General features: G+C 43.7%; 1 protein-coding gene across 2 annotated transcripts in view; it reads left to right on the plus strand.

Moving 5' to 3' along the window:
* Positions 1-285: 285 nt before the first annotated feature.
* ZNF397 (zinc finger protein 397) overlaps positions 286-11,495 on the plus strand; it is a 44,769-nt gene continuing 33,559 nt past the window's right edge. Inside the window, exons 1-5 of one of the 2 annotated variants that reach the window (XM_059409457.1) lie at positions 316-384; positions 957-1,018; positions 1,778-2,272; positions 2,540-2,663; positions 4,883-8,495. In XM_059409457.1, the coding sequence (XP_059265440.1) occupies positions 1,856-2,272; positions 2,540-2,663; positions 4,883-5,931 (1,590 nt within the window). In that variant the 5' untranslated portion in view covers positions 316-384; positions 957-1,018; positions 1,778-1,855 and the 3' untranslated portion in view covers positions 5,932-8,495. Of the gene's footprint in view, positions 385-956; positions 1,019-1,777; positions 2,273-2,539; positions 2,664-4,882; positions 8,496-11,495 lie in introns of those variants that run through there. The other variant, XM_059409458.1, reaches the window with a different exon arrangement.

Consider the following 11,495-nt stretch of genomic DNA (forward strand, 5'->3'; position numbering starts at 1 on the left):
CGCAAATCTTAATACTTTTCTGGAAAACTGCAGATGAGACGATAGGGAGTGGTGCACGGGAGGTGGGTGGCGGTGGGTGTCTGGGTAGCAGGCAGCCGAGACGAGGAGCGGAGCCCTCCGGCTCGCAGTGACCTCTCCCAAGGACGCCTCCATCCCAGCTCTCCCCCGCGTGGGCCTCTGCGCTCCGCGGGGCGGGGCGCCGGAGACGGAAGGCGGTGGGAACAAAGGACCCGCGGCGCCGATTGGCTGCTTAGGAGCACGGGGTGGGGCGCGTGGAGGCTCCGGGGGACGCGCGAGCGGAAGGCCGCGAGAGCGCACTTCCGGTCTTTGTGGCTCGCCGCTCTGAGTCGGCGGCTGGCGCCCTGGCCGCTGCTGGGCTTCGCGGTGAGGGACGCGGGCCCCAAGCGGAGGGAGGGCGGGGAGGGCGCGTGGCCCGGACGGCGGGCGCGAGGCGAAGGGGCCTTGCTCCCCGGGCCTGGCCATCCCTGGGTCGCGCGGCCCCTTGTCCGGGCGGTGTTTCCGAGCGTTCTGGGAGCCCGCGGAGGCCAGCTCAAGCCCTTACTTTCCAGGGGAAAGGGCAGTTACTCCTCCCCGCCGTGACTTCGCAAATGCTGTCGTTTAGCCGGGCTATGAAAATGCCTAGCCTAACTGTTCTAATCTCTAAAGTTAACTGTCGTGTTAGGGTCAGATGGTATTGATGTGTCCCGCAGTTTCAAGGACATACCCTCCGGTCGATACTCACCCGTCCTCGAATCAGGTCCTGTGTGAGCTATATCACAAAATTGAATACGTAATTATTTGTTGCCATATTTCACTCTAAAAAATGTTTATTCCCCTATATGCTAAGCTTGAGAATGGAGATTGACCTTTTTGCTGCTTTTGTGTCTCTACGATAACGGACGTGTTTTTGAGTACACAGTACGCATTTAACAAACACTTGGTTAATTCCTCTGTAGATCCGTTTACTCAAAAGCAAAGACCTTAGTATTCTTATGCCTGGCTCACGACAGAGCCCATGGTAAGTGCCTCAGCGTTTGTTGAAGAAATGCATTGAAAACTAAATTTGATCAAGTGGCAGGTGAAAGTTTTTATTTAAGTCAACTCATATTTAATATAAAGTTTTAAAAATGTTGTTACTCCTGCAAATGGAAGCCGTCATTATCTGCCATAGATAGAAGGTAACTAAAAATAAATTATTATTTTTTAAAGATTTTATTTATTTGGCAGAGAAAGCACAAGCAGAGGGAGAGGGAGAAGCAGGCTCTCTGCTGAGCAGGGAGCCCAATTCTGGGCTTGATCCCAGGACCCTGAGAGCATGACCTGAGCTGAAGGCAGAGGCTTAACCCACTGAGCCACCCAGGCACCCATAAAAATAAATATTTGAAAGTCAACATTATTAAATCCTAGCTAGATATTGTTACCCTTAGAAGTCTGAGGCTTATACTTTATTAAAGAGGAAGTTCTACAAATTAAAGACCGATTTTTCTCCTTGATAACCATCAGGATTGAAGGAATTGAAAAGGAGATTTTGTGTTATGTGATTCATGGTAATACTGCATTCTTTTGCTTCTAAAATAATTTCTTCTATTATTAGTGGTAAAAATTCTAAATGGATGATAAATGGGCGAGTGATCTTTAGTTTGTCACTTGATTATTTTACAGTCTCAAACTTCTTCCCTCTCAATACATTACTGGGATGACTGACCTTTGTTTTAAGTTCTTACAAGATTTTTTTTTTCTCACTGCTATAAGTTAACAGTGCTTTTATATCTTTCAGGAACAAAGAGATTACTCAAAGAAACTGAAATACTGTACCCAGTTGTAGTGAGCTTTTTGCTCCACTGTTTAGGCCAGAATGGCTGTGGAATCCAGAACAATTTCAACCTTGGTACCTCAGAGTCCTCAGGATCAAGAACTAATACTAGTGAAAGTAGAAGAAAGCCTTTCCTGGGGCCAGAAATGTAAGCAAGGTGGGAGCACCAGATCCTGCCAAGAATTGTTCCGCCAACAATTCAGAAAGTTTTGCTACCAGGAGACACCTGGACCCCGGGAAGCTCTGGGCCGACTCCAGGAGCTTTGCTATCAGTGGCTCATGCCAGAGTTGCACACCAAGGAGCAGATCCTGGAGCTGCTGGTGCTGGAGCAGTTTCTGAGCATCCTGCCTGAGGAGCTGCAGATCTGGGTTCAGCAACATAGTCCAAAAAGCGGCGAGGAAGCTGTGACCCTGTTGGAGGATTTGGAGAGGGAATTTGATGATGCAGGGCAGCAGCAGGTGGGAACAGAGAGATGTGATATGTTGGGGGAAGAGAAATGTACAGACTAGAGCATGTGGCATCCTCACAGCAGTGGAAGAGAAAGTTGTCTCCACCAAACCATACCCTGCAGTGACTACTGTGGTTATACCTATCTCTGTCCTTAAATAGTTCTTTTTCCTATCACTCATTCCTGGAGTTGTCTTTGTTGCCCTCTTCGAAATTTTTACTAAGCATTTTCCCTAGGGAGTTTCTCAGAAAGCTAACCACTTTTTTCCTGATTTCAGGGACCAGCGGTGCCATGGAAAGATTTGACAGGTCTTGGAACATCCCAGGAGTTAACAAACATCCAACTCCAGCCTTTAAAGACACAGCTGAAACCCTGGGAACCTTGCCTTTCCCCCAAAAGTGGTAAGAAAGTAGAAACTCTTCTGGGAACCGCTATCAGGCCTCTAGTTTTGAGCGTACAGAATTAATTGCATTTTACAAAGATGCCGCATGTGAACTTCTCACCTGTCTTACTCTAGACCAGATGTACCTTTTTCAGCAACTTTGTATTCAGCAACCCTCATGAAGTTCAGTGAGCCCTTCTTGTTTCAGTTTCCCTGTCATTTCTTAACTTATTCCTTGATTATGTAACTTTAATAGGGTGCTAACATATGTCTGGTACTGTGGGAGGCACTGGGTCTCTGTCTTCAAGACCTTGCATCTAGATGGGGTGGTGGACAAGCAAAAAGACAGTGGCAATATAGTATAATAAATTACAGAATAAAAGTAGGCCATAGGTACTATGGGGGCACATATGAACACACCGAACCCAACCTTAGAGGTTCAAGGAGTACTTTTTGGAGGAGGAAACACCTAAACTAAGATCTGAACTGTGACTAAGGAGAAAACTGGTAAATAAGTGGAGGGAGTGTTCCATCCTAAAGGAAAAAAACTTTTCTACTCAAAGCACTTCTCACATTGGATATGTGGGGTTTTCCCTCATCTTAAGCAATTCTAATTCTGAGCCTAATTTTCTAGAATTAATGCAGACCCCACAGGTTAAGGTTTTGGTCCCACCAGACTGCTTCCCTCCCCATCCCCCAATTCAGAAGCCAAACGCATGTCATGAATCCCCACCTCACCCACACTTCTGTCTGATTGGGCTGCAAATTTGACATTCCATGACCACCTCTCCGGGTTTCATAATTTGCTATAATAGCTCACAGAACTCAGAGAAACACCTTGCTTACTCTTACCAGTTTATAAAGGATGCAAGCTTACAGCCAGATGGAGAGGTACGCAGGGCAAGATCCAGCTTGCTACTGCCCCTGTGAAGTTAGAGGTTCACCACTCTTGTGGCTCTTGGATGCATCTACCATCCTGGAAGCTCTCTAAGCCTTTTGTTTAAGGTTTTTATACAAGTTTCATTACATAGACATGGTTGATTAAATCATTGGCCATTGATGGTTAAACCTCCAGTCCCTTTCCATGGAGGTCTAAAGGTGGGGCAGAAAGTTCAACTTCCTAATCACATAGTTCATTCCTTTGGCAGCCAGCCCCCTGAGTTACCTCATAAGCATAAACTGAGGTACTGGTTGTAGGGGCTTATTATGAATAACAAACGATACGCCTCTTAACCTCTACCACTTAGGAGATTATAAGGGCTTTTAAAAGCTCTATGCCAGGAACTGAGGGTGCAGACCAAATTCATATATACTGTATTACAGTATCACACAAGCAAGGCCACAAAGTCCTGAAGGTGAGAGAATACAACCCATCCTGGGAACTGCAGGTAATTCAGTTTAACTGAAAAGAGAATTCATAGGGGAGAGATGGCAAAACACAACTAGAGAGGGAAATGAGACCCAGGTTGTGAAAACTTGGGAGATCATCCTAATTAGTTTGGATAGGACAGTGGAGCACAGTTGAAAGGTTTTGGACAAGAGAGTAGTTGACTGAACTTGTGTTTTAGAACTTAGCTGCAGAGTGGATGGATTTGAGGAAGGCAAGAGTGGCATCCTGTTAGAGACTGTTGTAATCTAAATGGCCCCAGTGAGTAAGTCAAGATATATTCTGGTGAGAAGGAAGATCAAAGTTGCCTCCTGTTCACCAGCATTTCAAATTGCATTGCAGTAGCTGGTCATGGTTACAAGTGGAGACTGTAGGAAAGGAGTTGGGGATGATACTCAGGTATTCGTCTAGAAAAACTTGGTTAATGGTGGTGCTATTGTGTAAATGGAAGTGGGAAACAAGGGGGGAAAATGTGTGTTTTGTCTGGGCCATTTTAGTGCTTGTGGGGTATTCACAAGTAATATCCCAATTAGCATTGGAGATGAGAGTCTAGAGCTTAATAGAATAGAGTTGGGGATCTGGGGAGACATTAGCTTATCACATACGTAGTAACTGAAACCTAGGTGGTAGAGATCAAGTGAAATTTCAGAGGGAGCAGGAAAGAATAAACTTCAGACTGTAGGTATAGGCCTTCAAACTAGAAAGGAGGAGGGACCTACGGATAGTTAAAGAAAGATGGGTGTGGACCTCAACCTCTTGGGATAGAAGCCTCTGTTTTCTCTCACGTGAAAAGTGGGTACTGAGAGTGACTAGAGAAATAAAACAGTCTGTTTTGGCTGCTCTCATTTCAGATCGTGAGAACCACGAATCTGTGACCAAGAAGGACATTTCAGGAGAAAAATCACAAGGACGTCCTCAGGAGCCTTCATCTGGAGGAGTTAGTGAACATGACAGTAATTTAGAGTGGCAACAAGAAAGTCCTACAGGGGAGAAATTAAGAAGATTCCCTACCCAAGGGGGCAGTTTTAGTCAAGTAATCTTCACACATAAATCTCTGGGAAAGAGAGACCATCCTGCGCCTCAAAGCAGCTTGATTCTAAGTACAAACTCTATAACTTACCAGAAAGTTCCTACAGAAGAGAGACCTTATAGATGTGATGTATGTGGGCACAGCTTCAAACAGCATTCCTCTCTAACACAACATCAGAGAATCCATACTGGAGAAAAGCCTTATAAGTGTAACCAGTGTGGGAAGGCTTTTAGTCTGAGGTCATACCTTATCATTCATCAGAGAATTCACAGTGGTGAGAAAGCATATGAATGTAGCGAGTGTGGGAAAGCCTTCAACCAGAGCTCAGCCCTCATTAGACATCGTAAAATTCATACTGGGGAGAAAGCTTGTAAATGTAACGAATGTGGCAAAGCGTTCAGTCAAAGTTCCTATCTCATTATACATCAAAGAATTCACACTGGCGAGAAACCCTATGAGTGTAACGAGTGTGGGAAAACGTTTAGCCAAAGCTCAAAGCTTATTAGACACCAGCGAATTCATACGGGAGAGAGACCTTATGAATGCCATGAATGTGGAAAAGCTTTCAGGCAGAGCTCAGAGCTGATAACCCATCAGAGGATCCATAGTGGAGAGAAACCCTATGAATGTAGTGAGTGTGGAAAAGCTTTCAGTTTGAGCTCAAACCTCATCAGACATCAGAGAATTCATAGCGGAGAGGAACCCTATCAGTGTAATGAATGTGGCAAAACCTTCAAAAGGAGCTCCGCCCTTGTTCAGCATCAGAGAATCCATTCTGGGGATGAAGCTTACATATGTAATGAATGTGGGAAGGCTTTCAGGCACAGATCAGTCCTCCTGCGCCATCAGAGGGTGCACACTGTCAAGTAACTTGGCAGTACAGTGGATGTTGTAAATATTTTGGTCAAATTTTTATCTTTGTTAGTGGAAAGGGTTTACTTTTGGAACAAGACTCCGGGGCAGTAAACACCCAGGTCTGGAGTCTTGCCAACTTAACTGAACAGCACTTCCCAATGCTACTGCAAATTGTTCCTTGAAAGCTTTTCCTAGGACTAATCAGAGCAGCAGATGGAAGAATCACTGCTTCCAGCTTTCCTCTTACCATTAGGAATACTCAGGAAATAAGAAAAATGGGAACATAACTGAAACCTCATTTTCCATGAGGGGGTACAGCAACCCGGGCTGTCAACCACGTCTGACTGTCCACATGCCAGATTTGGGATATGGTGTGGACAGTATGAGGGACATTTGTCTCAGGAATACAGAATTTTACTGGCCAATTAAGAACAGTGACAGGGCAGCAAGAGCGATAGGGAAGCAGTACATAGATGATGTGTTGAGCCCAGGGCAGTCCAGAAATGAGGTTGTGGAAAGAATACATATTAACTTATCCAGCTGTTCACTTTTCGAAGTCCTGTCTTTTGCCAGGCACGAGGAATACAACGGGGAATCAGACGGTCTCTGTGGTTGAATGGGCAAGGTGAACGCATCATGGCATGAGCAGGGCTCTGTGACATTGAGTACCTGAGCCAGCCTTGGATCAGGGAAAGTTTCTGAGAAAAACAAACTGAAGAATGTACAGGAGTTAGCCAGGGAAGTAGGCAGGCAGGCTAGAGAACAATATTCCCAGCAGAGGGAACAGACAAAGGTCAGGAAGAATGTCTGGCACATCTGAGAAAAGGCCATTTTGTGTGGAGTGTTGCTGTTGAGTTCCTTTTGAAGTGGAGTCAGGTGTGTAAGAAACGTGGATGTAGCAAAGTAGGAGCCAGCAGAGAAGCACCTGTTATTAGACAAAATCCTGAGTCCTTGGGCCACAGGGTAGAGTGGAGTTTTGTCATGGTCTGGTGTGAGCCAAGGGAAAGGGTTAATAACTAGTTTCTTGCCTGTAGGCTCCGCTAGACCTTCTGTATGTTTGGGGAAGGCAGGGTGGTTAGAAAGAGCCCAGCCTAGCCTCAACGTTAAGTACCTGTTAGAATTCTAAATCTTCTCTTTCCTGAACGGAAGAGCTCCTTTGGTTCTTGAGGCTATCAGAGCTGTTGTCCGCTTCCTGTTCACTCGCAAGTCTCTGGGTCAGAAGCGGCTATGACTACCACATCTGTTTCTGGGGCTGTACCCCCACAGTTCTGGTGCACTCCCTTGGGCTCAGGTGCTAAACAGTATCAGTCCCTGGGTCTGAGCCTCCAGGCACCTCATATGTGTTCAGTTTTGCCTTATGTCATTGTCATTTTGCAGTATTTCAGTCTTACGAATTTTAAAGAATGCTGAAGGGAAGGGGCAACAAAAGGTATCAGTCCTGGTCCATCCAGAGACTACTGTCTTCTGGGGGACCCAGCAGGAAAAGTATCCCTAGTCTGGTGCTTCTCAGTGTGATGCGAGAAGGGATATAGGTTAGCAACAGAAGAACCTATTAATAAGAAATACCCAACTGGTCAGAGTTCAAACACCTTGCCAAAAATAGAAATCTATGGGAATTTAGAATCCTGAGCTTAGCAAAAGACAAGTTTTCAGGAGGATAAGTAGAGAATGCTCCTGTTGGAACATACATAGATAACAGAAACTAACCAGTAAGAACGGCCAGTGGGCTAAATCCCCCTGCTTCCAGAAAGAAGGTAAGAAAAGAAAGGGATAGGATAACAAAGTAACATGACAAGAGTTCCTAATATTCAACTCTCAGTTTTCTCTCCCAGGATAAACAAACTGAAAAGGGTAGGACAATTGTTAAGTAGGAATTGATAGAACACATGTTACAAAAGGGAGAGATTCTTTACAGATAGTTCTTAACCTGCAAAGAAACATATAACAGGTACTTTGCTGAGGGCTTTGTATATATTTGTTGTTTCTCTGACAGCACATATTTTGCAGATGAGAAAATGAAGGCTTAGAATCATGGCTTAGTCAATATCATACAACTAAAAAGTGGTGAGGTCAGACTTTGACCCCAGGCAAAAGGAAAAAATCCTTCTGTGGAGCCATCTCTCTGTAGTATATCCTCATGAAGTCCGAGTAGAAAAAATAGTACTTCAGTAAGCAAATCACAAAAGAACAAGTGCCAGTGGGTGAGAAGCAGGCAGTCTTTGGTAGAATTAAAAATGTATATTAAAGCAAGAATTGAGATGGTACTTTTTTCCCCCTCATAAAGATTCAGGGAAGTTGGGATTCCAGTGCTGCTGGTAAGCTGTGAATAGATAGGATCTCTGGCAATCTGTACCAGAAGCCTTAACCATTGCCTTTTGACTTTAAAATTCTACCTGGAAATGTATGCTTCAGAAAACATCATGAATGTATACAAACTCTTAAAAGCTGTTAAAAAAAAAAAAAAAAGTGATGTTGATTGATGTAAAAAGAAATGACAGCATATCTTAAGTAAAAATAAAACGTACAGTATGACTCCATGTAAAAATATATTTATGCATTAAAAATCCTGGAAATCTGTACTCTCAGAGTGCTACACTGGCTATCTCTGGGTGACAGAATTATAGGTGATCGAATTTCTTCTTGTGATTTTCTGTCTTCCAAACTTGCCTACAATAAATACTTCTAAACTTTGAGGAAAAAAAGGTTAAAAGGAATGAGTACCCAGGATAGTCAAGAAATACTAAGGAAAGCACATGCTTTCTGTAGCATCTCTGTCCCAAGTCCTAGGAGGTTGTCTAACTTAACTCTGATCCATTACTTTTTTTTTTTTTTTTAAGATTATATTTATTTATTTGACAGAGATCACAGGTAGGCAGAGAGAAAGGGGGAAGCAGGCTCCCCGCCGAGCATAGAGCCCAATGCGGGGCTAGGTCCTGACTGGAGCTAAGGTAGAGGCTTTAACCCACTGAACCACACAGGAGTCCCTGATCCATGACGACTTCATTGTTAAGTGACAGTGCAGACACAACCATCTCACACTAGTGTACAGAAAAGTCCTACAAATTATAAATCTCTGTGCAAACACAAGTTATTTGCATGAAGGATATCTATAGTTGAGAAAAGCAATAACCTTGAAGTAGAGTCCTTTGTTCATGTTAGTGCTTTTCCATAATTCTGCAGCCAACAGCAAGTCACACTTCAACTCTCAGTTTAAAGGAGCTGAAGTAGATGAACTTTCAGAGGTAAAACTTCAAAGTACTATGTGTTTATGAAAGAGAGCAGGCATCAATATAAGGTAGATGTCAAAGGTGATTTTAAAAGATGTGCAATTGGGGCATCTGGGTGGCTCCGTGAGTTAAAGTCTCTGCATTCGGCTCGGGTCATGGTCCCAGGGTCCTGGGATCGAGCCCCGCATCAGGCTCTCTGCTCCGTGGAGAACCTGCTTTCTCCTCTCTCTGCCTGCCTCTCTGCCTGCTGGTGATCTCTGTCAAATAAATAAAAATCTAAAATAAATAAATAAAAGATGTGCAATTTGGGGTGCCTGGGTGGCTTAGTGGTTAAGGCTCTACCTTCAGCTCAGGTCATGAACTCAGGGCCTGGGATCGAGCCCCACATCAGGCTCTCTGCTCAGCAGGGAGCCTGCTTCCCCCTCCTCTGCCTGCCTCTCTGCCTACTTATGATTCTCTCTCTCCCCCTGTCAAATAAATAAGTCTTTAAAAAAAAAAATGTGCAATATAGGCAGGTTGCTTAATAACACTTTACTACCTCTCTCCTTCTCCCTCCTCATTTCCATAGACTGCAATTCTGTTCAGCTGGAGACTGGAAATTTAAGTAAATCTGACCGTGGGGTCTCCAAACTCTCCTATGAAATCCTCTGCTTCTGTTGCCCCATTAAGTGAATCTTCCAAGTCAGGGAACTGCCAATTAGAATATTTCCCATGCAGTAGAAACTGACCTGGAGAGCATTTCTGCAAAGAGGAAGGGTGAGCTCTATGGCCAGACCCCATTGATACCATCTGCTCCCTGCTTCCTGAGGGATCAGAAACACATACTGCTACTCAGTAACTTTACCATCTGCAACACTCTTGTTGGCTGGTGCAAATGATCACAAATCTAAAGGGTTTTAGGGTTTTTCTGCACATGTTTCTGTTGACCTGCTGAGAGAGAAGGGAAGGTCTATGGCAGTCTCTGAGGCTCCTGCTCCTAAAGGAGGGGACACAATGTGTATGTGTGTTTAAAGAGGCTACTTGTTCTCTTTCCCATGGTTTCTCAACCAGCTGCCCCTAAATTTTATGTCTTCACTTGGTGAACTGCAGCGCAAGGGACTAGGCATGTTTCCAGACACCTGGACAAGAAAACAAAAGCTAAGCACACCCATTCCCTGATTTCTTGCCACAATTCCCTCCCCCTTTCTCCCAGCACACCTCCTCTTGTGTTACTAGGCTTCCTATTCCTGAACAAGTCATTTCAAAACAAACCTTAAGATTCCAATTTTATTACAATACATCTTGTATTACATTCTAATACTAAACAGTTTAAGTATATATTGAAAGTATAAATGTTAAAATCAGTTACTAAAAATGATTTACCAAACATGATTTTTACCAAAAAATACTAGGACTGAGGAAAGAAAAAAAAAATTATAGAACTGCAAAATACTAACAGTATTTTCATGGGTGGTGGGGTTGAGGGTGACTTCTACTTTCCCATTTTCTATATTTTTTTTAAAAGCTTTTTTTTTTTTTTTTTTAAGATTTTATTTATTTATTTATTTGACAGAGATCACAAGTAGGCAGAGAGGCAGGCAGAGAAGGCAGGGGGAGCAGACTCCTTGCTGAGCAGAAAGCCTGAATGAGGGCTTGATCCCATGACCCTGAGATCATTACCTGAGCCGAAGGCAATGGCTTTAACCCACTGAGCCACCCAGGCACCCCTCTCATTTTCTATATTATCAACATTTACAATTAATTCACAAACTAGAAAAAACCTATTAAGTAAAATTAAAAACATGAAATCATCTGATTGTCACCTAGAGGAAAAGCAACTCCATCCATTTGAAGGGTCTCTCCAGAATTCCGACTGACTCACTCAATGAAAATCGTCCAACCTGTGGATACAAATTCTGCCCCCCCTCAGCCCAATTTCACCTCCCTATTACCCAAAACATCTTTGATCACCAAGTCTTCAAAAGAGATAGTATCTGGAAGGGAAATCAGGATATCTTAGAAGAGAAATCAAACCTTCTCTTACATATGAATTGCCTTCAGCAGTTAATGGTGGGCTAATTAAAACTGCCAAAATAAAAATTAACAGAGAAACAGAGTTTTAAGAAATCTAAGGACATAATTCAATAAGTACTCATTGCCTTCAAGTAGCTTAGTATCTTCCAGCCTGATGTAAGGAGATGACAGGAAATGAGGAATAGTGGATCCTGGGAAGGCATACCTCCCACTCCCAGGCTCCTGTCAGCTTCCCATTTCCTGAGCCCTAGGGTTATGGGACACCGACATTGTCCCTCTAGCCTCCAACATTTTTTCTTTCTTTGGTGTACCTACATGCCTTTTTCCATACAATGCAGC

This window comes from Mustela nigripes, chromosome 8, assembly GCF_022355385.1.
Source record: "Mustela nigripes isolate SB6536 chromosome 8, MUSNIG.SB6536, whole genome shotgun sequence".
Classification (NCBI taxonomy): domain Eukaryota; kingdom Metazoa; phylum Chordata; class Mammalia; order Carnivora; family Mustelidae; genus Mustela; species Mustela nigripes.